The sequence below is a fragment of the Ostrinia nubilalis genome, chromosome 21 (assembly GCF_963855985.1).
Source record: "Ostrinia nubilalis chromosome 21, ilOstNubi1.1, whole genome shotgun sequence".
NCBI lineage: Eukaryota > Metazoa > Arthropoda > Insecta > Lepidoptera > Crambidae > Ostrinia > Ostrinia nubilalis.
The window spans coordinates 6270811-6298805 of record NC_087108.1 but is presented as its reverse complement, the minus strand read 5'-3'; the positions used below and the strand labels follow the sequence as shown (position 1 = coordinate 6298805).

Here is a 27995-nt window from a genome sequence, read left to right as displayed (position 1 = left end):
GCGTACTTTCTTCGTCCGCAGTGCGCATGTGCGGTTACTGTCAACCGCGCGACTCTCTCCGGCCGTAACCTCAAAGTAAAAATATTTCGTAAACATGACGACTGCTTTAGAGAAAGTCGCGATAGCTTTAATTGTAGGAGCAGTGTTCTTTTTGTTAAGAAGCATATTCCGTGCGGTGTACACATTCGCAATTGGACCATTAATCAATAAGGTGGATTTCAAAACTAAAGGGAAATGGGCATGTAAGTACAGTTTTGAGTCTGACGGAATTTTTCTCAATGTTTTTGCTATCGTGATTTATGTAATGTTGCAAATTCAGGTGCGTGGTCAAATCGTGCACCTTATCGCCGTATTATTGGCTAATAACAGTCATAATATTCACTACTGATAACACGAAATGCCTACCATTTCGGCATCAGTGCATTCGTTCATCGATTATGTTTATAACACTTCAACAAACCTAAATACATATAATTGTGTGCAGTAACGTGACTTCAATTTGTTACTCAGAGCACTCGGCGTCGGAGCTTCATACGTAGGTAATAAAATTATGTAGGTTACTTATGTGTCACTCACTTCCTATCGATGCTGACTTGATAATCATGAATAAGGTCATTGACCTGGGTACATACATATTATGTGATGCAATAAACGTAAGCCGGACAAGTAATACAATCAAACATGTCACTGATACTACTGCTATCTCCTGTAAATACCTACAAATGATATTAAAATAATGTGAGAAAATAACATTATTGATGACTAAGTAGAATACTAGAATGTGCAAAAAAACACAATTTGAATTCAAAACCATACAATGATCTCGTTCAATAAGAAAGAAAGAAAATATTTTTCAGGTCAGGACCTAGAGCATAACGCTGGTATTCTGTGGCAGCCTTAGCAGAGCCAACACAATTTGAATTCAAAACCATACAATGATCTCATTCAATACCAGAGCCAATTGAAAAAAAAACTAGCTATCTTTTCCTCAAAAAATTAAGAGGAACTGACAACAAAGTACTATGTATTATAAATATTATAATCATACATATAGCCCAACAAGCCAAATCATAAATTGTGAATTGTGTTGAAATTCTGATAACACTAGAATCCCACAGTCCAAAAAATAGAGGAAAGATATTGAGCCAAAAAATATTTAAAGAGGTAATTATCTACTACAGAATGTACCTAAAAAGTGGATAATTTATTTTAAAATCAATGAACTTGACCTCAAGAGGTACATTTCAGAGGTTGCGGTTTTTCAGGAGGTATTAACAATAGACTGTCATTACCTCTGTGACATTGTGACGTGATTGAATTTTCAGCGTTGTATATAAGCTATTTGCGCACGAATTCTCTCATGTTCATATTCCATACCTACTTTGATGATATTAACGAACTTACGTAAAACAGTAGTGTGTAGGTATTCATAAATGAAAGCATTTTCTTTTCTCCATAGACCCAACCAAAAATATCGTCGTCAATCGCATTCCCCCTAAATAAATAAACCAAAGCTAAAATCGTTTTTTGAACAGGATTCATCGTAGTTATCCTTTGCAAACATATTATTTACAATTGAAGTTTAAGGAATAACAAAGTTAGAATAGGATTGTAACCTCACAAAAACTTAGTTTTCTAGGTAATATTAGAGTTCAGTCTGGTTTTTCACTAAGATTCTTCATCATGAATCAGAAAATGAAAGATTCTACCATATTCCAATGGCTTCCCGATATTAAATAGAGCTACAGTCCTATCAACTTAAGCTGAGAATTGCATTTGTGTGAGTGATCGCCAAAAGTACCGTTAGTAAAACACATACAAATAAAATTAATGTTTTATTAAAAGGAAGTCTATAAAACACTTGCTACCAATTGGGCCGATGTAACGACACTTGACACATCCTTTTAAATAAATAAATAAATAAAAACGGGTCCTCGCTCAGCATATCGCACACCTAGATCTAAACTGAGACAACTCAAAAATTGTCAATTTTGACTTATGCTTATATTCAAATACTCGGTTATCATACGCATCTTTCCAACATAACAGGTTTAATAAAGCCTTGATCCATTTGCCGCTAGATGGCGTTAACTTACTTTTGTTGAATCAACGCTTGTCAACCCCTTCCACCTAAACAAGCGTTTTGTCAGTTGACCTTCGTTAGTATCAGAGAGTGCACGTATTAAAATAAACGAAAACGCGGATATTTAGATTTGTTACAGTTAAGCAGAAAATATATAATGAGTTAATTTGAGTAGTAACAGTATTGATGAGTTGTTCTGCAATAGTCAACCAGAACATTTTGACTTGTTCCAGTTTTTTTTGATAAAATAACTTATATTTTGTTATTATTTTGAGTTGAGTTTGTTTTGATGAATCAACTTGTGAATTTCTAGTTGGCGTAGTTTTGTTGGAACAAATTTAATTTCAATGTTGTTCTATACAAAACGTGTAGTTTTGCACGTTTCACCTAAAATCAAGTACAGTATGATAATCCCTGTTTCTAAATAGTATTGTTTTAATTTAAACTATCTCCTATTTTGTTTGAGAAGAGTGTTTTGAGTTAACTTACTTTTGTTGGATCAGTAAAATTTACAGTGGATATTATTTTTATTTTCCGAAAAAAATGATGCTGGGTCGTTTTCTTGTAAATATTTTAAGAGAACAATGTAAAGATAATAAAAAAGGCAATGTACAGACGACGAAACTTCAAGTTAAACACTGTAGTAACTTATTTAATTGTAATACAAGTGTATAGTCTGATATGCTGTTGTCTGCACAAGAGATAAAACCTTCTTTATAATGTAGAAATATAAAATAATGTAGAAAAAAGGTCTATAATAAGTAAATAAATAATAAATAACCATATCGATCGGCTAATGCTAAGAAAAAGTGGCTGAAGAAACTCAAACACCTATCATGTCCACCATGTCATGAAATTTTCATTTATATCTCTTTGCTGATCCAGATCGTGTTTAAAAAGAACTGCTTTCACAAACAATGCCTAAATTGATGATTTAGGATATCGAAACAATCAAAGAAAACCACTTTAATAGTGCAAGAAGAGGACTCAGCCACATCTTCAAATTTTGAAGTACAGAGGACCAAAGAATGTGGAAGAGATGACATTTGAAAAGTTTTATGACACTAAAATCTTGCAAAAAATGTGGGGAACTAATTTGGTTTTAGACGAAAATCAGAATCAAGTTAAATGACACGATATAAAAATTTTAAGAGTGGAAAAGGTGAACTCAAATCTCAAAATGCCCAAACAAAACTGATTCAAGTCTAAATATAGTTTATTATTTATACAAAGTCATTCTCCTAAAATGTATCAACTAAAAAAACTGCGATTAAAGGTAAAAAGGATAGATTTTTTGATCCACTTTATTTACAGGGTCAATTCACAGCCTATCAATAATCTAAAATAAAACTGAGTTTCATAACTTCCCTAACAAAAAATGTAGTAATACGTTTTTTTCGCCTCCTGAAAAATGCCCTTTTTTGAGTTGTCTCAGTTTAGATCTAGGTGTGCGATATGCCAAGGCACGAAGTACCTCGACGCTGATATTCTGCGAGCACCGTTTATAGAGAGGGCGTCCAGCCAGCCTTACAAAATACAACAAAAAGACAAACTTTATAAAATTACAAAATAAAAACAGACTAAAAACTTTTCATTCACACCTTTAAAATACGTATTCAATTTGCATAAAATTTCTTTCACTTGGCTGCTTAATGGATTTCGTACAGGAAATTCACTTACAGTAGGAGCCATTTCACTAATATTTGGAACACAATTACATAAAATTACACGTATCTGCTACCAGTACCGGGGTGAAGTGAAGTATGTGAGCGACAAGGAAGCAGTGCGTGGCGGACGCGCCGCGCTTTAGGCCGCTTGCTATAATAAACCATGCGCGGGACGCGCCGCGCTTCAAGCCGATTGCCACTCTAAACTATCGGTGTGCACTCACACAAATGCAATTCTCAGCTTAAGTTGAGAGGACTGTAAACTTGTACGATTTCTGCTCTCATGATCTGTTACAGCTGATACAACCAAAGTTGTAGCCAATATAACTTTCTTACTTTCACATTTTTCTCGCAAACTTTGAAAGGCTAATTTGGAATTTTATTCCCAAGCTCAAGTTTAGCACCACATCACAATACACGCACCCCAAATGAAGAGTTATCGCCGTTGGCTAAACAACTGTCCCTTTACTGTTTCCTGCTTAACTTTTACTTTATTCGTGCTCAGGGAGTATTTAAAGTTTGCCGACGTCTCTCGAGTGGATTTTACTTCTTACTGACAGTTCAAAACTATTCACTAAAGGCAACAAAGGTACAGGTTTCTGCAGTAATTAATACAGGATGGAAAACGATTAGCTGAAAACATTGAATTTTCGGATCATCATCATCATCATTTCAGCCACAGGACGTCCACTGCTGAACATAGGCCTCCCCCAATGACTTCCACATCGCACGGTTGGTAGCGGCCTGCATCCAGCGCCTTCCCGCTACCTTTATCAGGTCGTCGGTCCACCTTGTGGGTGGACGTCCCACGCTGCGTTTTCCGGTACGTGGCCTCCATTCCAGAACCTTGCTGCCCCATCGGCCGTCAGTTCTGCGTACTATGTGCCCAGCCCACTGCCACTTCAGCTTGCTGATCCGTCGGGCTATGTCAGCGACTTTAGTTCGTTTACGGATCTCCTCATTTCTGATTCGATCTCGTAAAGAAACACCGAGCATAGCCCTCTCCATAGCACGCTGTGCAACTTTGAGCTTCTGTATAAGGCCTATAGTGAGGGGCCACGTTTCCGAGCCATAAGTCATCACAGGTAACACACATTGGTTGTAGACTTTCGTCTTCAGGCACTGGGGTATTTTGGACGAAAAGATGCTGCGTAGTTTCCCGAACGCTGCCCAGCCGAGTAGGATTCGACGATTGACCTCCTTCTCGAAATTGGACCTACCCAGCTGGATCGTTTGTCCGAGGTAGACATACTTGTCAACAATCTCAAGAATCGAGCTCCCAACCGACACCGGGTAGGGCGCAACATGGACGTTCGACATAGTGAATTTTCGGATACATCCAGTTTATTCGGTAACCTATTATTGATACGGTTTGATAGAGCTCATGAAGCACTTTCAGGATCAGAGGTGGAATTGTGTAAATCAATAGTAATCATTTGACAGTTCATAACGTACGATAAAGTCAGTTATACAAAGCGTTTGAGAGAATAATCGTACGTTATGAACTGTAAAATGATAACGATTGCTTTATACAGTTCCACCTCTGTAACTAGTTTTTTGGTATCTTGTATAGTTTAGAAATAATCGAGTGAGATCACTTATCGTTTCCACCCTGTATAATTTTTTGTTGCAAAATCGCCACTTCTACAACTAAATGAGATTCCAAAGTGCTTAAATTGGTACTTTGTTAGTTAAATGTATGCCTGGAGACAGACTAATGTGAAGAACTTTGCTAAGTGCTCACTGGTGAGGCTGAAAAGTTTACAAAAGAACATTTTATTTAAGTCTTCGATGCTAAACTTTAAGTGCAAAAGACTTTAAAAACGTTAGTTTTTAATTCAACATTCCTATGTTTATTGTAGAATTTTCTTGATTAAAGACACCTTATTAACCTCTACTGCCTCTACGCTGAATATATTTAAACCACCATCTACTATATTAGGCAGTATCTCCGAGTATAACTTTTAATGATGATGTCATGACATCTATAACTTTTTATCACTTTAATAGTGTGGGTGGGGAACTTACATAACACGTCATTGCTTTTAACTATGTATAAAGCTATTGAATTGGAATACCAAGAGGTCTACGCCATTATTTTCATCATAGGCCTCCCCCAATGATTTCCACGTCGCCCGGTTAGTAGTAGCCTGCATCCAGTGCCTTCCTGCTACCTTTTTGAGGTCGTCGATCATCGACTATGGGAAGATTTTTACACTGCTTCATTATCAGCACTGACCATTATGCCAACTAAATTCTTAAACGCTTCATTCTCAGCTCTATTAAACCTACATCATTGTCCCAGCAGTGGTATGATTAATGTCAAAAATGTTGTTACGTATTGTAGGATCAATTTGATATTATGGCTTATTTCAATCGAAACATCTTCCATCCAACTTCTTATTTATTTTTGTTTTTCTGTGTTGAAGTTGTTCATCACATGCAATGATATTATATAAAAACAAAAGCAGATATGATATAAGCGCTCGCGCTGTGAATACTCAAATACGTCCCAATTGGGACGTCTTGTGTTTAGTCTTCGTGTGGCCTGCGTCGTGCGCAATCGCGTGCGTACCACACCGTAAGTTCCTGTGTTCTTACCAAAATAAATAAAAAATGCCATCGTGTGTGTTTCGAAAGTGTACCAATTATGACTCTAAAGTAAACAAAATACAAGGGATCTCTTATCTTACCACATGTGATTATGCAAAATTATTTAGTATTTATATTTTGAATTATTTATGCAAACAATCAAGACGCCATGCGCCATGTTCAAGTTAAGAAAGAGAAAGCGATCTTGTTTTGACGTTAGAGCGATAAGGATGCGTGCGCTGCGGACATAGATTAGTTAGTGCAGAATCGTTAAAACTATAGCTATCTCTTTCATTTGCGTGCTATTTCGTATCTTTTGTTTCACTTATCAGTTACATTTGTCAATGTGTGCAATTTGGAATAGCTCGGCACGGATTAAAATCGTAATTTCTATGAACGTAACATATCTATAGTTCTTTAATATCATTGATCACATGGGTTACCGCATCATGCAAAATTTCTCTGCGCAATTTCTTGGTTACGTGCAAGATAACTGTTGCGCCAGCTTTGGTATAACGTTTCGTATATTACAGTTAATAAAGAGACATATTACTTTCCTTGTTTTGCGGTAGGTTGTAACAAAGTTAATTATTATTACAATAAGCTGTAGTGGTCAGGTCAATTCTCTTTCAAGTTGCCTGATTATTCTTGTAACTAACCAAGCGTACTAGGTTGGCCAGCAGGACAAAAGCTAGTACCAATATGGTCTGTTCAGTTTAGTTATTCTTCAATTTATCCAGCAGAGTTGCTCTATATCACATCTTTCGATCTTCCCTCCTTCTCGAGACGGGACTAAATAACCCTCCTTGTGACGCAGTCGGGTAAAAAATTACTCGGTAAGTCCTGGAATAAGTACCTACTGATAATGGAAATCCTAATTCCTGCCAAGATGCTGGTGCAAAAGTTACCTACTAAAATACCATTCTAGGGTTTGCAGATAAGCGTGATCATTCTCTAGCATTATTGCTCTGTATAAGACAAGGCAAGGAGCCTGTTAGCAAGTGATGATAAATTAAAATTTAAATTATTTATTTGCTTAAAACTCAATTTAAAGTTTTGTTGAACTTGTTTTTGTAATAATTCCACCTTCGGCCTGATCGTCACTTACCATCAGGTGAGATACAGGCCAAGAGCTTCCTCGTTGTGGATTAAAATAAAAATAAAAAAAATACGTAAATAAAACTAGTTTAAAGGGTAATTATTATTCGGCTGTGTTAATTCAATTGAACACCATGCCATAAAAATTATGGGGACCGTGAATAAATTAAACACTAATGGCAAATACTACGCGAGATACACGACAAATAGTGACATAAAGCTTGATGATGGTATATTTAAACTAAGTTACCTACTTCAAATAACTGAGGACCTGTTTGTTTTCGTCTATGTAATAACATTCTTATAACGCTTGTAGGTACATAGTATGTTAAGTAGGTATGTTTCGATACATTTAAACATGTTTTATTTTTACAGTTTGTATTAAAATTTCCAAAAAGTTTACTGTTAAAAATTTAGGATTATAAGAATTAAAGTCGTAATTTTAAAGGAAAGTAGTTCAAAAATAATTATTTTAATCGCTCCACTTAAGATATTTACTAAGTTCATTAAGCTGAAGCTAATGTGCTGATGTGCCATTAAAATTCTTGGAAAGCATGTATTTAATACAGCGCTCTGAGGAATTTCATTATCTCGAGACCACTTCGTCTTAAAATTTGTTGGTGTTACAACAGTAAATAATTGATTATGCTGAGACACTAAGCCGGGCAGAAAGCTAGTATGATATACATTATTTAGATCACCTGCATATTATGTCGTCAGAAAAGCAAGTGGTCAAATACGTATTTTAGCCAAAATTCGCAAATCGACAGAATCGCGAATTCACAATTTGCCAGATTCGCAACGAATCAGATTTTCATTAATTCTCTCCAGACTGGCACTTAATTTATTAAACTAAGCTCATTTTTATAGTGTCACTTTAATCATTTCGTTTAGAATTAGCATATTTTTATCTGTAGCAAAATTAATTTATTTGGAAATTGTGGATATTGATCATGACAGAAGCTACACTGATCACATTCTATCATTATTTTAGTAAATTATTTATTTATTTACCCATAGTCTAGACGATGTTTGAGTGATATATTAGAAACATAAACCAATACACGTGGATAAATACTTCATTAAGTAACTGTATATAAGTTATAAGTATTGTGATTTACCGAAGGTATTTTGTAGAGAGGACTATGACGTTATATAATTTTCCAGGTCACATAACTCCTAAAAATATGCAAAACTCTCATTTATTTATAGAAAACGCATTGTAAACTCGTAAACAAAAATTTTTACACATGCGAATATGACCCTAATTAAAATTGGCATAGAGTCGACGACAACAATCAAACGCGCCGCAAACGTTTGGCGCGAACTCGGTGAATCACGCAGCTTTCACTCATGCGCATGCCAAGCAAGTTCAAGGGAAAATGCCTCGTAAACCAACAGTATAAGGTTGTCTTCACTATGACAATAACGTTCGTTTCCATAATAATATAATTCAAGACAGGTCTCGTGAGAAAGTTGTATTTAGTCGAGGTTACAAGGAAGTTGACTAAAATGTCCTGCTCTTAGCACAATGCTAGCTTTTCCCTGTGACTTTGTCCACTTTCGTATAAGAAAATGGCAGTCCACTATTGGACACAAGCCTCTCCCAAGAAGCGTCAAAAAAATAATTCTAAACTTAAATCTAAAGGAAACCGTTCTGCTAGTCAGTTTCCAAAATTGGCCTTATTTTACACTAGCTGTGTCCGCGATTTCGTACGCGTAAAACTCATTTGAATATTTTTTCCCGTTCTCGCAACATTTGTCATTGACACTTTGCTCCTATTGGCCGTAGCGTAATGATAATAGCCTATACAAAAACAAGTTTTCAAATCGATCTAGCAGTTCCTGGGATTAGCGCGTTCAACCAAACAAACTCTACAGCTCTAGTTTCTTGAGACCCGAGTCTTAAGATAAAACCCAAGAAGCTCTCAACCCAAGTTCCAAGTGCTCCAACAATAATCGTGTACACGTTGATAGAGCTGAATCAACAATTTGCGGGTGCCGCCATCTACATAATTTGCAATTGATATCGCGGGTCGAGTGAACCCGAATGAATATTTATACTAGTCTTCTGGATTGCCGGTAATTTTGCTGAGAATTTAGTGGAAGGTGCTGTTGTTAGATATATCGTTATAAAGATCTTATTCAAGACTAGCCTATGCTCATGGGTGCTCATGGCTTCGCCCGCAAGAATATTTTATTGGTCACAGAATAAAAACTTATCGCGCGCGTCCCTTTTCAAAAATGGAGATAAAAACTATCCTATGTTCTTCTCCGGGACTCAAACTATCTCTATACCAAATTTAATCAAAATCAGTTCAGTGGTTTGTGCATGAAAACGTAACAGGCTGACAGAGTTACTTTCGCGTTTTATTAGTAGAGATTTTGTCACATACGCTAAGACCTAATGTAAAATGCGTCATAATTTTTATGTATTATGTTTAAAAAGAACATCTCCTGATATTGTATTACTTTTTTATCGTTAAATGTCATTAATTTATACACTTTTTTATTTTATCCTGAAATCCTTAAAATTCCATCCTTTTGAATTTTAACCATCTATCACACTTTTTTGATAGTTTTTTGGCGAATATTTGTATCACCTCATATGATTATACCACATGTATGTTTTTCTTATAATAATTTATCTGCCGAGTGTCCGGCACCTCATCTTGCTTGGTGATGAGATTTTTTAACGCGCAAAAATGTTTTGTGGCCCTTGGGTTTATCCACAATTCCGGTTCAGGGTCAATTGCGATTAGTAAACTAGCCAATGTAGCAATGAGTGGGAAATACAGGCCAAATCCTCTATCGACAGCACATCAGGCTGCCCATTTTTGGTGCAAATTCGCCCCTATTACAACTGCACAAGAACCCACAGTGGTTACCTTGACGTGCCGTCGTCTGTACATTAAATAAAGTAAATTAAATTAATCCCCCTGCAATTAAGACTACCTATATTGAAATATTCATTTGCTCTAGTAAATTAAGGAAAGAAAGAAAAAAAATTTGGTACCAAGTAATAAAAGAAAGAAAGAGGCACGTCTTCTGGAGACTAAATAACCCGATGATGATGATGATGATGATGATGCTAACTAATTTAATTTTGTTCCAGTGGTGACCGGCGCCACAGACGGCATTGGCAAGGAGTACGCCAGACAGGTAAATTGCTATCTCCATGTTTATTATGCTGTAGCTTCTGATGCTATACGAGATTATAGTGCTGGCTGACGCATTGGACTATCGATAAATCGAGAGTCGATAATTTGGCTTTAGTTAGTATGTACTCTACTACTAATATAGAGAGAAATGTAAGATCTTGGTCATAAATCTACTATGAATATTGAATACAGTTACAGTCTACTTGATCACCTAATAAAAGTACAGGTAAAGTTAAATCAAAGTAGTGGATCAGTCAGATTGTGAAGAAAAATATTCCATCAAACATAATTGACAAATTAATATTAATTATGTACCTAAAGATATTATAAGATTAAATTTCGTCATCTTTACAATAAAATTAAAACCATTTTGTAATTAGAATTTCCAAATTGATCCCTATTAATTATACCGTTCATGGACAAAATCTGTATTCATTAATTAAATTAATTAACGTTAATTAAATTAACGGCTCAACAGTCCCGAAGATTTGATAAGTGAATATCATCACGTTTTACGTATAGTATGTTTGTAAAGATTTGTTGCTACGACGAACATTTCGTAAACTTTTATCGATATAAGTACCTAAGTAACTTCGAAATTTGGAACTATTACACTAAGAGCTGGTGAACGCCAGACCTACGTCATTTTATAAATGCTGAAAGTTGGTCAGCCTATGCTCCCAATACAGGATAGAATGTTGGTGAATCATGAAGTTTGGGTCATCGTGCTTTTGCAGCTATCCTAAAAAACTGTCTGGTAAGGAGTTATAGCAGGAGCATACGCTGACAAACTTTCAGCTTTATTAGAATGACGTAGGTCTGGCGTTCACTAGCTCTTAGTCTATATCGATAACCCATAAGCTAATGGTCTCCATCACTATATGCATGAGGTGCTAAACCACTGACAAGATTCTGAAATAAGATTATGGTGGTCTAACGCTTAGCCATCAATTTTAGTGCCGCAACTATTAACTACGGTCTGCAGTGGATAGTCATTAAACGTATTATGAATAACGTTAGTGAGACCTATTATGGTATGTCATTGAGTGAAACTAGTCGATTTTATGGTGTGGAAGAAATTCTGTTAGGTAGGTTTATTTTATTCTGTGACTATTGGTAATACTGAGCCACATAAGATGATTTTCTGACCTTAAAATAAGACCTAAAATCAGTCATAACAATGAGGCTTTTCATAAATTCATCAAAAAGAGGAGAAGATTCATTCAAGTTAATATAACATTTGACTAGAATACCGCTACCACTTATTAAGGTAGGGCTCCCCACCTAAACTGTTGTTTCAGTTGACTGCACTGTCAATTTGTACATAGCAAAATGTTTGCCATGTACGTCAGAGTAAAATATTATGCCTTTATGACTAAACTAGCTTTTGCCCGCGGCTTCACCCGCGTGAAATTTAGTGTCACAGATCGGCATAAATTATAGCCTATATGTTAATCTGGGTTATAAACAATAATACTGTAAAGTTCTATCAAAATCCGTTCAGTAGTTTTTGCGTGAAAGAGTAACAAACATCCAGACATTCACACAAACTTTCGCCTTTATAATATTAGTAGGATTACCCAAGTGCACCCTTCAGAGCATCTACGTGACTCACTATTATTTCCATTCTTCTTTAAACTCAAAATTCTCTCCGCTAATGCTAATAAATCATTCTTTTAAATATCCACGTGCACTGCAAACGGTTATATTAGCATTTTATGTAAAATGCCGTATAACTAGCGGACACGCCGGCCATGCAATATGCATGTCGGGTCTAGTCTTGATGCATGACCTGGGGAAATATGGCCTTTTCATTGCTGGCTGAGATTTGAAACGGTTTAGGTTTCAGCTAGGGATGATTTTAACACGACGGGCGTTTGTAGGATACGGATTTTGCAGCTTTCTGTTCTTGAGCATCATTTTCAAAATGTTGCATCAGTTGGGCAGTTGGGTCGTCACTTTGCTCAGATGTGGTGACAATTCGGTAAAATAAAAAAGGGCTGGCTAGGTAGGCTTTCCTCCGGGTAAATAAAATAGTTAATGTAATGTGCGCACTTTCATACATCTCCATACTGGTTAACAGCCCGACCCAACTATCGGCCAACTAAAAATCAGTGGTCGGCGCCTAAGCTTAGGGTTATGGCAAATCGCTGGATGCAACAAACTGCCCCGAGCCACTTACTTTGATGCCTAGGCAGTCAGGGAGACCTTTGTCTTAAAATAAGCTGTAGACCTCTAAACTGATGATGATAGATAACCTATTTCACAAAAACCTGTCAATTGTATCTGATGATGACTAATTTGGAATGTTTCTTTGCAGTTGGCGGCTAAAGGCTGTGATATCATTCTAGTCAGTCGTTCTATGGACAAACTCAAGACTGTAGCTGAAGAAATTGGTAAGTATTTTGTGGGTTCAAATCCAGTAATACAGGCAGTAAATACACATCACCTCTTCGTACATTCAATTATATATTTTAATTAAGTTCATACAATTTAAACTTACATTAGTTAACGCCTACGCCTTCTCAATAACTACGCCATTATAAACGGGGCCCTTATTGTCGCACAAAGGGCCCTATGTTCTGAATGTAACATCTCCGATGTCTAATAGGATCCAGCACTAATTCAGTTAACTCAATTAAGAAGCCATTTGTGTCTAGTGGAATTGTTTTTGATGTGATGAATGACGTTAGACCAAAGATTTATGTTGTAATTTTATGTTTAGTCCCACCCTTTATGTTAGAGGTTATACGGTCATATGTTTTGGGAAACTTACAGCCTACTTAATAGTACCTACCACAGAATAATAATAAGTACTACGTACAGAAGTTTTACTTCGCGAAGGTATTTAAAAAAACGTACGCTCAATGTCATTAACAATATGGTGTAATTTAGCCTGTCTCAAGAGTCAAGCATTATTTGTTGACAAACTTCAGTGATTGGCACTGCGCCGAAACTATAGGGCTGACTTCGGTAAAATGATGGTGACGTGAGGTGCCAAACTGCGGAAAATGGCGGAGGAAATACATGATTTAGCATGAATTATCATGAATAATACTAACTACTTATTTACCTCACAGTGTCTTGAGGCAACTTAAAAAAGTACATTTTGTGTTTTTATTATTATTTAGGCAGTTAAATACTGCACAGTATTTAGTACACCATTTTCTTTATTTTCTTCCATCATACACAAGAATACGCGTGCGTGAGTTAATGTTCGCTCGTATGTGAGGCCTTGTGGAATAGTATCCTGTAGGTGGGGCCATCGTGCGTGTTTTGTTTTCGATGTAAACTCGCGGAGATGAACAGGCCTGATAGTACTTAAATCTTTTTATTTGAAGAATTTGACTTACCAATTTATCAATCGCTGCCACGCCACATACGTTGCTTTGTAGCTCGTTTAAGCACTATTTTGCAACGAAAAAATACAGTCAAATTATGCTGGCGACTTTACATGAAATAGATACGATAACTTCGGTGAATTACGAATTCGCAACTGCATCCATATCGCATACTTCAGGTAGCATTACAAAATTCCACCCTGTATAAGTGTCGCGCAATGATATTGATACTGATTTACTATTTGACCACTCTTGATCAACGATGAACCTATGATAAAAATAGCGTGTTTTCTACGGCCTAAGTCTTGGTATCCCATGAAACCTAAAGCAGTTGCGTGAGACCGCGGTAACAATTAATAAATAAATAAATATTTATTTTCCAAAAAAGAGATACATATTCTTGACTAAATAACAATGTAAGCTATAATATTGTGTCTCGATTCGCTGGTAGGGTAATTGCGCCGGTTTTCCGTCCAGCTCCTGTTTTCGTCCATTTGACCGACTTGCCACAAACAAATACGGAAAATTAGAATACAAACCTAACTTTCCGTGCAAGTTTGGACTTGTTACAATCTATAATATCTAAGTAACAGTTCTGAAGGCATGAAAATGTAATTTGACAAGTAATAACTCCAAAAAAATCTACGGAAGTTGCTGCTGCACACAGGTGAATGGAAGACGTCGTCAAGTTAGAAAAAAAACGTGCCGGTAGGGAACTTTCATGGTATGTTTAATTACTGTTTTAGCTACTTTACGTAATGTTTTTGGCACGTATGTCTAATTATTAGCATAATAAACACTATTTTAAGGGTTTATGAAAGTTTTTGTATATAAATCTTAGATAATTAAGTGGAATACTAGCATAACAATTTTGCAAGATTTTGGTTTTCGTCCACGTGGACGGAAACCCTGACACCTAGTTAATATTTTTTATAATCATTTTACTTCAATGGACCTACAAAATACAATGTTTTTTCTTCCAATATGATCTTTATTGCTATTACATTAAACATTTTAGTTTACGTCCACTTTTTAACAGTGATAAACCCATAAAAACCGTTAAAAAGATGTGGACGAAAACAAAAAAACAGCTTTAAACGTTGTTGTGTTTTCGTCCATGACGTCATGAGCAAGCACTGGGGCGGACGAAAACCAAAATTAGCTATTCCTGTAGATTAGTTTTCGTCCATTTGTCCTTCGACCTATTGCAATATTTTCCTAAATTTAAGTAAGAAACTTATTTAAATCTTTTTGATATCATTTGAAAGCTAACAAAATTACCTTTCAAATGATATACCACAATCCATAGTTACTGTATTGTAGAATTGGTTTTAAGTTAATAATTCAACTGCACCCTTTTTTCTACACAGTGGTCGAAAACTAGCGTACACTAGGACGAAAACTGATTTTTTTGGACGAAAACTAGTGAAATCGCCTCTTTTGCATAAAATATTTTTTATAAAAAAACCCGTGGTATTTACTTATTGCCATATAATATTAACGTAAAGTAGACTATATAAGGACTAAAATGACATATGATACATATGAGTAAGGGTATTTTAAGATATTCATTTCGCATCACAAAGTTGGCAACTCCGATAATTGGACGAAAACTAGCGCACTTACCCTACCTACTTGAAGGGCTTTAATTTTTACTTATAATAAAATTTCTTCTAACCAGAAAAAGACTTCAAAGTGGAAACCAAGGTGGTGCAAGCGGACTTCAGTTCAGAAAGCATCTACGATAACATCAAGACCTCTATTGAGGGACTCGAGATCGGCACCTTGGTGAACAATGTCGGCATTTCGTACGACTACCCTGAGTACTTCTTGGATGTTCCTGATTGGTGAGTCAATATCTAAGTTCATGATATTATGTATGTAATGTTATCAACTTCTTCATTGTAGTGGGTAGTAATCACAGGGAGTACTTAGGGAACAGCTTAGGAGACGTGCACTTCGCACCACAGAATTATATCTCGTTTCTGATAAGCATACTAATTTAAAGCTGAGGATATTCCTAGCTGATCGTGGAACAAATAATTTAGTGTAATTTGATTACTATGATTGTCTACCTGGGAATCGGTAAGAACCCCATCCTCTCAACTGGCAAGAACGAACGGGACTCATGTTTTGGTATTGATAAACTGGCACAAAATACTTACAAAGGACTAAAGACATAGCAGTTTACTAATGACTTATTTTGTTTGCTTGCAAATTGCAATTGAAGCCAACAAAGCATCTACCAAGCGCGTCAAAAGTCGAAATCAAAAATTGACTCAAATATCAACATTCGTGTTCAAAGTCGCATTTGCCACTCCACAAAATCCAGCATTCCAAATTGATCCTTATCCACGTCTATAGCAGTTGTCGCGTCGCCTAATATCCTGGAGGTGTAAAATTGAACGGCAACCAGCGGTATTGCATCCTTAAGAAGGCACTCAATCGAATTCGAAATATTATTCACGCTTTTGACGTTCACGCGTCTTTGGGTTTCTAGAGACGTGAGGATTGAGGCAAGTTGGAAAAATGAAATTTGAAATAAAACTGGTGATTATTTTGAAGAATAATATATCGAATTGAAATCGATCGACAAGCTGGTGCACAAAAAAAAATTGAAATCACAATTTAGTATCTAACGTTAAATATACTATAAAAATATCCAATATTATGATGCTAGCAAAATAAAGTAACCCTCGGTTACACCATCTTACTTTAACTATAACACACGTCAAAAGTCTGCCAAACTCAATACAAACACACCGGTTAAAGTTAGAGTTACGGTCCTTTTGTGTTGATTAAGTTTTAACGTCTTTTTACCCGGCTGCGCCCGAAGTGCCGCGCAATGAAATACCGTGCTATTGACACGGTAGCTCGGAATACTAAGTTATTGATGCCGCTTGAGTATATTGAAATAGAAGTGAAATTGCTAAGAAGAAAGCTCAAGCTTCAAGTGTCTCGTTTAAACACTTCACGTGGAATAGTTCTCACTTTCTAATAAATTAATAATCAATTTTATTCTTCTTACAATCCGAATGATTTTCACAATCATAGAAAAGGCTATTTCATCGAGTATCTATGAAAATATTAATTATTTGACGAGTCTATACACATCATATTATTAAACCACATTTTTTCTAATTTACCCAAATCACCATTACTGACATTATTTCAAAGTCTAAATTCTTAGTAGCTAATTTAGTTACTGAATGATGTTTTCTAGCTGGATTTCATCCGATTATAATATTATCAATACATTTCACATTACAAATCGATTATTGCCTTCAAAAACTCATCTTCCGTCCGATCATTACCGACTCCCGTCAGAATCGATTTGAAACAATTGAATTCACTTAGCGTCCATTATTTGGAGTTCTCGTAAAATTAATAGGTTCAATGCTCGGCTGTTTCCAGTTTATGGAAAAATCCACCAGTTTATGGGGTATAAACATCCAGCATTCGTTTGAAAAGCTTACCAGTTTTCCAATATGGTGCCAAAATACTCCAATATTAATGTTTTGAGAATTATACCGGGACATGCTTTTGCGTAAGACGTATTGTGAGGCAGTTAAATTTTATGCGACTGACATACAAATGGGTGTTGAAATCCCATTCGAAGACTTCGAAGTGATGCTCTCTTATTAAGCGCATAAAATTTTTCGGCTCACAGTTTTACAGCCTCCGTTAATTTTTCAGTTGGGATTTGTGGTTTGAAAGTAATTTCATAGCAAATTTTATGGGCTACATTTTTCGAGAATTGGTATGGAAATGGAAATACCTGAGAAATCACAAACAAGTTAGTTAACCCTTAACTGGTATCGTGGGGGCCGCGCGGCCCCCACTCATGACGTTTTCTTTGATTTCTAAGAAGCTACGCATCGTGGGCAGCCAAAATTTTTGGTATTCTCATTTCGGCGCTACTCGCGTCTGGTGCAGGCGTTTCAGCACTGCATCATTCACCAGGACGAAGATATGCACGTGTTGGGGTCCGCGCGGCCCCCACAATACCAGTTACGTTAGTTTTTTTTTTCATGGCAATTTTTATTTGTTTTTTGTTTTCTTGCAGTATTGATGACTTTTAAGTGATAAAACAATAGAAGGTACCTAGAACGAAGGTTTTGATCCCAAATTAGTGATTAGTAGCATGCCAGAAGAAGAATATAGTGATAATAAAATTATAGGTCATTGTGAAAACCCAATAACCAGTATTCGGTCGATAATGAGGCAATTGATCCTGATTCTGAAGTTTTTTCTTCTGTGAGTGAAAATGAAGATGTTGTAGGACCTAGTCAATCCGGCTACTATGAAAAAATAAATACTAGTGGTCTGAAAATCCACCAGCACCTGCTAATGTTTGTCAACATAATATTTATGTTTTTATTTATATAAAATACTTATTATTTTTATTAAAAATTACATTAAAACGTTATTTATTATTAAGTTCACATTATTATGGATTAATTAAAATAATAATATTTCTGGTTATAACTTTCTAAACGATAGGTTTCATAGATATTTGTAACGTTAAAAAAATATTACGTAAAAAGTTGTTACTATTACCACAGAATAATAATAAGTACTACGTACAGAAGTTTTACTTCGCAAAGGTATTTAAAAAAAAATATGCTCAATGTCATTAACAATATGGTGTAATTTAGCCTGTCTCAAGAGTCAAGCACCATTTTGTTGACAAACGTCAGTGATCGGCACTGCGCCGAAGCTATAGGGCTGACTTCGGTAAAATGATGTGACGTGAGGTGCCAAACTGCGGAAAATGGCGGAGGAAATACATGATTTAGCATGAATTATCATGAAAAATGTTAACTACTTATTTACCTCTCAGTGTCTTGAGGCAACTTAAAAAAGTACATTCTGTGTTTTTATTATTATTTAGGCAGTTACATACGGCACAGTATTTAGTACACCATTTTCTTTATTTTCTTCAATCATACACAAGAATACGCGTGCGTGAGTCAATGTTCGCTCGTATCTTGTCGAATAGTATCCTGTAGGTGGGCCATCGTGCGTGTTTTGTTTTCGATGTAAACTCGCGGAGATGAATAGGCCTGCTATTACGTAATGTCTTGAAGTATATAAGTAGGAAGATTTAATAAAATAAAAACTAAATGATTACATAGAACGAGCCTGATATTTATCATTTATGAGCATTTATTCAAGTATATAGGTAAAACATGCTTGCTAGAAGCAAACATAGTATGGGGGCCGCGCGCTCGGCCCCCACGATACCAGTTACGTATGTCCAATTTACGATACCAGTTAAGGGTTAAAGCAACGTTTGCTTACTTTACGTAACAATCATGAAAAAACATACAGTACGGTATAGTATTAGTATTTTAAGGTTATAGGAAAATGTTTTTCATATAAGTAATGTTGGGTAAAATAGTATGTTCCATTTTCTCATCCATTATGAATCCACTTGCTAGCGGTAATCCATACTACATGGAATGGAAATAAATCCAAGTATCCCTGCTAGTGGAGATAATAAAATATCAGTAGGGAAATATGTAAAGCTTTCTTACGTTCTTTTATATTGAACGATTATTCTATTATTATTCAACGCGTATATTCACCGCAGGCCGCCACCAACCGGCCATTCTGGAAATCATTGGGGGAGGTCTATGTTCAGCAGTGGACGTCCTATAGCCCGTTTCCATTAGGTGCGTCTGTCACAAGCCATAATTAGGCACTAAAATTGCATCGTTATTAAAAATTCTCTGGCGTTAAGAGTCGCCTCTCGATCTAAACATTTTTAAAATAATTTGAAAAAATCGAACTGCCTAAGGTGGGAATCGAACCCACGACGTTTCGCTTTCCGGGAGACGGCTCTTCCTTCTGATCTACTTAGACACTGGATGAACTCGTCGAAATTTTCAAGTGTAATACGCTGTTACGGCCAGCGTTTCAAGTTCAAGGTTTCAAGTTATTTATAAAATAGTTAAAATTGCATCGTCTGTTTCTTACCCTCATCTAACAGGTGCACTATATTAACAATCCTTTCTTATTCACCAGGGACAACAGGTTCAAATCCCTCATCAACGTGAACATCGTGTCAATGACGCGCATGACGCAAATTGTCCTCCCTGAGATGGTCAAGCGAGGGAAGGGTGTCGTCATCAACATCGCTTCTGGCACCGGCGTCATTCCGGCACCCTTCTTGGGGATGTATGTTGGGACTAAGGTAAGAAGATTTTGGAGTAAAGTGTGTAAAGTTATAGCTGCTAATTGACATGACACAGGACTGCAATTTTAACTAAGCTTCCTGAAGAAAATGTACAAGCTGAAGCTGAGTAATTCAAAAAAGTGTAACGATATTTTTTCGTTGGTTTTAAACCATGCCAATAACAACTTGGTTTAAAGCTTTCAAATAATTTAGAAATTAGAGGTTAATGCGCCCTAAAGTGGTTAACATACCATAGCCATGGACATATTTGGATTTGAGATGCTGGAGGTGCCATTTTATCATTCGTACACCCACAACATACATAATTAAAAGCGAGCGAAAATAACCTTTAACCAAACGAAACTACGAGTAACATACTCGTACGTCAAAAGTCAGGATCACATGTAAAAATGAAAACAGCATAAATTATTATAAACACGAAAAACGTGTAAAAAACTGCTCAGTTTCCTCTGAAAAGTACCTACCATAACAATATTATTTACAGGCATACGTCATCAAGCTTACCGACTGCCTCCGCATTGAGTATGCCGACAAGGGTATCCTCTTCCAAAACGTGAACCCTGGATACGTCCTCTCTAACATGTCAGGATTGAAGAGGGAGACTTTGATGTCCCCATCAGCTAAGAAATTCGTGCGATCTGCCCTTGGCTTGGTGGGAACAACGAGCGACACGGCCGGCTATTTCCCACACTATGTCCTGTTCAATACTATCCTGTTCGCGAAGGACATGTTCGGACCTGTCATCGAATGGGTGGTGTCCAGGTCGATGCTGAACGTGAGACGGCGTTACCTCAAAAAGTACAAGAAACAGTAATTTGATTCGGGTGAAATGTATTAACATTAGGCTGGCGATTGACTCGGACATTTAGCTGTAATGTTCGTGAAGTTATGAACGGGAGTTATATTTGGGAAGAATAGGAGCAGACAAGCGACATTGTAAGCTTTAATGTCGCTATCCTGATCACAGATTTCTGTTCTTATTCTTCGTACTACTCAAAATCTCGAGTCTTCTTATTTCAATCAGTTAAAAAAGAATACTTCTTGCTAAAACTAAATCATCCAAGTAGATCTCGATTCACTGTTGTTTGTAAATTCTCCATCAAAATAGTCCTAGTCAGTCGCCAGCCTTATATCTAAGCCATTCACGAACAACCAGCAGTACTATAGCTTCAAGCTGTAACTAAGCTAAATACCACAGGTGCTGCTTCAACAAATAAGACCGCTTAAAAAGTTAATACAATCCTTAGTGCCTTTTTTGTGCAGAACAGATTCGCACGTGTGCCGAAATCCGAATCACAGGAAAAAGGCACTAATATCCATTGACTATGACTTTTTGAGTGGTATTTGTTTTTTTGTTTAAATGAAGGATTCTTCGTACTTCATTGCATTGCATTTAAATTGAGATAATTGTAAGTTTCCTCGATGATTTCACAAAATCTACCTCCCGAACAAATATTGTTGTATGAAGTTTCCTTTTATCCTGTGTTTGACCTCTTTTTACGCAAACAGAATCCGACAATCTTACGTGTAAATAAGATCAGCTGACTCCTAAGGGCGTTTACAAACTTGTGATTTCTTTGCGTATTTTACAGTTGATTTTTCATACGATTGTGACACGTTTCACGTGCGTGTAACACACGTTTTAAAAAACTGATGATAAAGTAATTATCTGTTTCAGTAGATTTTTGTCCTAACATATTAGATTGTTGGATTCTATAAGCGTTGGTCATTCGCCGCATGCCATATTTTTTGCCAAGATTAACACCAAAGATGTTAAGTAATTAACATTAGAATATAACGCTGTATATTACTTATCTGCGCTGTGAAATCTAGTTTTAAATATGAATTTGTAATTAAAGCCTTGGAGGACATTTTAACCTTTTTCTCAGTAACCTCAACTTGGTAGGAGGGTTAATTAAGAAGTTAATAAAACCTTTTTAGTTGCAAACTCGTTTGATAATATTTTTTTATTAAATCTACTTTTTTAGTCCTCCTGGGTTTTATTACTCTGTAGTTCTCTTAAAATGGTAATGCACTGCACGCTCTTGTGATTTCACTTTCTGTGCCTATGATATCCAAATATTTTAATTGTATGTACATACGACGCCACGTCAACGTAACCACTGTGGGTTCTTGTGCAGTTGTAATATGGGCGATTTTGCAACAAAAATGGGTAACCTGATGTGCTGTCGTGTGTACCTACAGTCAGCGTCAAATAGGTAGTTTGTGACACACAAAGTAGCCAAAAAGTTCGCAACACGTCTTTGTTACAATTGGAATAAGGTGGTGTTATCAACTTTTTGGTCACTTTGGGTGTCATCATTATACATATTTGACGCTGAATGTACGTACAACCCGATCGAGCGAACTGCGCACCTCTGGAATGCGACTTTCCCTCCCACTTACCCGCACACCTCCCCGAATTCGCCCCGTCCGGACGGGGCGAATTCTGTACCAAAGCGTCGATGTGACGTCACGGCCGCCAGGTGCGCAGTTAACTCCACCGGGTTGTAGTCGACAGCACGTCAAACTGCATTATTATTCCAAAATAACACTTATAAATAAGATTCTACACTGTTTGCCTTGATGTGCTGCCATTTGTACTTCTATATTTAATTGCTTGAACTTAATAAAACTGTCCTTCTCAAGTTTTTTCGATGTAATAAACTGATTTTTAATCATTTAAACCAGTACCTATATTCATCTTGCCATACCTTGCAAACAATTTAGTTTAAAAGTGTACATAGAATAGTCAATTAATATTTATGTAAAAGTAGTGTGAAAGCAATAAATGGGTTGAATTAGTTTTAAGTTTGGTTTCTAAATAAATTATGGCTTGAAACAACATTGGTTTGATTTTCTTCGGTGGTGGACTAATAACATGCTTTTAAAACACCAATCAATATAGTATAACAATATACATTTTTAAACTGATTTTGTACGTGGAGTTGGAGTTTATGAAAATATTTTTCATAATTATCTTACTGATAATAATCTCTCTGATAGCTTATAAACAGGCTTTATTCAACTTTTATTTGAAAGATAGCGTGATTCAGTTTTCAGTCATTTTCCATCATTATACAGGGTGTTTGGCGCATCGTGTGCCAAAATGATTTGGCGGATAGAATGGGTCATTTCCTATATTTTCAGCCCCCATAACACGTTCCATGCCAGGCGGCTACTTTTAAATTAATTTTTTTAGTAATTTCACCAAAATACCCAAATCGCATCATTTAATTTCGATTAAAAAAAAAACTACTAGGCGCAGCCCTAAAGTAAATATTTTGTTTTGACGTGCATTAATGTAGGGTTGCATCAAATCTAAATTTACTGGCAAATATCATCTAGTTTTTTTAAAATTCAGCTTTGAAGTTTTCAGAAAAGTTAAAAATGGACTGAACATTTAAGTTTACATGGGTATAATTTTCTTTTTTAAAAGAGATAGCGATCTTCGGATTTTATCAAAACTTCTCTAGTCTATCCTCATTCAAACGGTATACTAATCTTGTTTAAATAATAACAACAACTTCACAAATTACTTAAATTAGTGCATTGACTCTACTCGGACTGATTTGCGAAATTTGTGTTTATAGCCCCTTTATGTGTGAATAGCACGTTTAACACCTACAGGTATAAAATATGTATCTTATGCAATGTAAAAACCTTTTCCCAATCGTTTTTCAATGTGGATTTCTTGAATTTAAAGACGAAAATAATTATTTTGATCGTTTATTAATTATTACAAATTTTGTTCAAAATGGCCTCGGCAACGTATACACTCACGACATCTTCTTCTAATTTTCTCTTTTTATTACTACAAAGGCGTTTTCTACTCGTGGATTGGAAGAGATGGCCCTATACAGTGGCCTACACGTTCCCCAGACCTAACTCCGTTCGATTTTTACGTCTGGGGACAAGCTAAAGAACTGGTGTACGTAACGGATTCAAACAATAGAAAAACTACAACGAATAGAAAACGCCTTATTAGTAATAAAAAGAGAAATGTGGCTGCATACGACAACAGTCGAAATTAGAAGAAGATGTCTTGAGTGTATACGTTGCCGAGGCGGACATTTTGAACAAAATTTGTAATAATTAATAAACGATCAAAATAATTATTTTCGTCTTTAAATTCAAGAAATCCACATTGAAAAACGATTGAGAAAAGGTTTTTACATTGCATAAGATAAATAATTTTTACCTGTAGGTGTTCTACGTGCTATTCACACAAAAAGGAGCTATAAACACAAATTTCGCAAATCAGTCCGAGTAGAGTCAATGCACTAATTTAAGGAATTTGTGAAGTTGTTGTTATTATTTAAACAAGATTAGTATACCGTTTGAATGAGGATAGACTAAAGAAGTTTTGATAAAATCCGAAGATCGCTATCTCTTTAAAAAAAAAATTATACCCTTGTAAACATAAATGTTCAGTCCATTTTTAACTTTTCGGAAAACTTCAAAGCTTAATTTTAAAAAAACTAGATGATATTTGCCAATAAATTTAGATTTGATGCAACCCTACATTAATGCACGTCAAAACAAAATATTTACTTTAGGGCTGCGCCTAGTAGTTTTTTTTGAAATCGAAATTAAATGATGCGATTTGGGTATTTAGGTGAAATTACTAAAAAAATTAATTTAAAAGTAGCCGCCTGGTATGGAACGTGTTATGGGGGCTGAAAATATAGGAAATGACCCATTCTATCCGCCAAATCATTTTGGCACACGATGCGCCAAACACCCTGTATTGTAGCCCGGTTCACAGCTTCAAAGTAACGGACTTTCTAATACTGAAAGAAAACACACGGACATAATACTCGTAAAATAATAAAAGTTATCCATTACAAAGATAATCTTCATGGTCGAACAATGACTATACAAAAATCAGTCATAATAAAATAATAATTACTTATTGCTTGACAATGTTCTCAACGGTCGAACAATAACTTTAAACTATGCTCTACTTATCGGATGTATGAGAACTAATATTTTTCCTATACAAAAACAATACTGAGTATATGCGGAACTATCGATAGTGCCCTCAATGGACCTAGAACAATATTCAGGATATCGATAGTAAGCCATGTGTAATAGACATCGATACTATCGACTCTTCTAATACTCGAGTACGATGGATGTTGTAAATTGCATTAAAGCCTACAAAATGCACAAACGAAATGCAACATTGTATTCGAGACTTTGGACATTGGAGCGTGAATGTTAAATCTTTATTTTATTCAGACTTAGCTTCCGTACTGAGTTAGGTTTAGCGCACACGACGTGTTTAGTTACTGTAGCTGCTAAAGTATTAATACTTAAATCAACGAATAAATAAAATGGTACTCTATAAATAGATGTGTCCTCAAAATATTTACAACGCAGATTTTTTATTTAGAAGATTCTGAATGTTCAAAAATTCGAAGTCCTAGTTACAGCCCAATTCCTGGAGACAGTTTTGAACACTTATCTTAATGTGTGTATTAAATTATAAAATATGCCCTGAAGTAGGGATATTGAAGAATTAAGTTTGTCACTCTAAAAATTATTGCCCTTAAAACTTGTTATTCTAGAATTTACTAATGACCGTTTCTTTTCCAAAGCGACTTAACAACAAAAAACGACTTACTTTTAGTAAGTTTTTAAAGTAGGCAGTAGGTACTCATCGTGTGCGTAGGGCTTAACTTGAAGCCAATTTACATAATATACTGTGTTGAGTTTGACTGTGCTCTCCCATAGATTTCCTCTGACAGGGATATCCTTTCCCAGGGCAATGTAAATGTAATGCGATTTCCTGGGATTTGTATTTGGAGAGGTATTAAAAATGATTAAAGCATTATGTAGGTGATACCTATAAATAAATAACTTTCATAAGTAAACACAATCAATTCGTGCAGAAATAGATAGATTTTATAGCTCAAGGAAAAGAAGGAAAAGCTAATTTATAATAAGTACCTCCTATGTATTTACAAAAAAAAAGTATTTAAGTATGTTTATATCCGTTGTCTAGTACCCATAGTACAAGCTTTGCTTAGTTTGGGACTAAAAGCGTAGTGTAAAATGTCCAAGGATATTTAATATTTTTTTTAATTTAAGCGAAGTATAGATCTGGCAGAAGATAACAATGTATAGCTTTAGAAACTTTAAAGGCCTATGTATAAAACCACATAAAACCCACTGCATGTGTCAAACAAGGCTGTATGTTTCTTTAATAAAGATAAATCCCATCAAAAACAATACTTGTCAAAAAAACCAAGTCTCGCAACTCAGTTGTTCTACGGTAAAAAGTTGTGAGATCCATGTAATACCAAGTCCAGGCCAGGAAATCTTTGACGTTTTACATAAATTATTGACTTGGCCATCGCACTAAATAATTTAATTTACACGTGTTTTCATGCGATGGCCAAGTCAATATATTTATGTAAAACGTTAAAGATTTCCTGGCCTGGACTTGGTATTGTATGATATTGATATTGTATGTTACATTTAGGTCAATGTGCTGGACACTCATAAACACAAAAAACCTTATATATTTACTGGAATAAAATAACTTTCCGCCAATATCGCAAATCAGTAAATTACTTCTAATGGTGAAGATACGTGTACATAATTATGTAATAATACTTCTTTAATCCTACAACTGGTGGTGGTATACATTTATAAAAGTAAGTAATATTTTCATTAAAAATATCATTTCAGGAAAGGAAAATTGGAACCGTAAGGCAGTTGGCAGTTATTTGTATGTGAAGTTGAAACAACTAACTAAACTCAAAGCAGACTCATTATTTTTAAGTACAATGTTAATTAAGTTGTTTATTTTATTTACAAAAAGTTTAGTTGTTATGTGTTGATTGTTATAAAAGGTATGCGTTCTGTACAAACGCTGACTCGTACTGAATAAGGCTGAAAAAAATTTACATAAGAAATCATTGTGTTTCATTACCACGTAAAATCTCTTTCGCTGCACCTATCACAGACTTCGACCAAAGAGAAGTGACAGTACGTCAAACATTTTCTTTGGACTGTCATGTCAAAATCAAATGTCTTCTAATTTACCATAAAAACAGAAAATCCGCACAAAATATCAAAAATACACAAATGTAACGGTTACAAAAATGTTAGAGTACTCCGGTACGATGTTACAAAAAGTACGTTAGCGAACTATGGGTAGAAAAGGCGAAGGTGCGTGCGGATTAAGTTTCAATCTCAACCAACTGCTGATGGTGATAGGGTCTATAGTGATACTGGTGCTGCTGTTCTTGGTCGTCTGTCACATAACCAGTGGACGCTAGAGAATGGGGAAAAAAGGAGTTTGCTATAACGTCGACGTACTCCAGGTTTTGCTGATCGCATTTGCCTTCGTGACACTGCTCATAGTTCTCAGTTGGATGTGTAAATATTTCCAAGGAGCCTCCTGCTAAGACACCACCATGGGGACGTGTGGGCTGGTTTTCTCCCTGAATCAGATGCTCACAGTCATCGGTTCTTTAGTGGTGCTACTACTTCTGTTTATCCTGGTCAGCAGTATTGTTACGAAGAAGACCTAAGACTTAACTATGTGCAAAGGACAAAGTATTCCTAGATATCATCAGAACATCGATGTGCTGCAGGTCATAATTGTCGGATTCTCGTTCATTATTTGGCTGATCTGTATGAGATGGATGGCCAAGTACTTACAAGGACTCCCCCCATGAGTTACATATTGAAGATGATGGGCAGCAATAGAAGTGCCACCATGTCGACAATAGCATTGCAAGTATCCTGTTAACATTGTTATTTATTTACGGTATTATGTAATAAACTATACACAGCTGATTGTTTGTCTCATTACTCATGTTAATAGTAAATGGG

General features: G+C 35.8%; 1 protein-coding gene across 1 annotated transcript; it reads left to right on the top strand.

The window, feature by feature from the left end:
• The first annotated feature begins 3 nt into the window (after positions 1 to 3).
• On the top strand, positions 4 to 27959 carry LOC135082239 (very-long-chain 3-oxoacyl-CoA reductase). The gene is made up of 7 exons (XM_063977009.1): positions 4 to 242; positions 10556 to 10602; positions 12922 to 12997; positions 15624 to 15789; positions 19973 to 20141; positions 20629 to 20942; positions 26844 to 27959. Exons 1-7 carry the CDS (start codon positions 95 to 97, stop codon positions 26863 to 26865), a joined length of 942 nt encoding a protein of 313 aa, XP_063833079.1. The 5' UTR covers positions 4 to 94; the 3' UTR covers positions 26866 to 27959.
• The last annotated feature ends 36 nt before the right edge of the window (positions 27960 to 27995 follow it).

What these genes read in the sequence shown, in the direction of transcription:
- LOC135082239 (XM_063977009.1), top strand. Translation starts at nt 95, where the DNA reads ATGACGACTGCTTTAGAGAAAGTCGCGATAGCTTTAATTGTAGGAGCA. An exon ending in GCAAGGAGTACGCCAGACAG is followed by an intron (nt 10,603 to 12,921) that starts GTAAATTGCTAT and finishes GTTTCTTTGCAG; the next exon opens with TTGGCGGCTAAAGGCTGTGA. An exon ending in AGACGGCGTTACCTCAAAAA is followed by an intron (nt 20,943 to 26,843) that starts GTACAAGAAACA and finishes ATATCATTTCAG; the next exon opens with GAAAGGAAAATTGGAACCGT.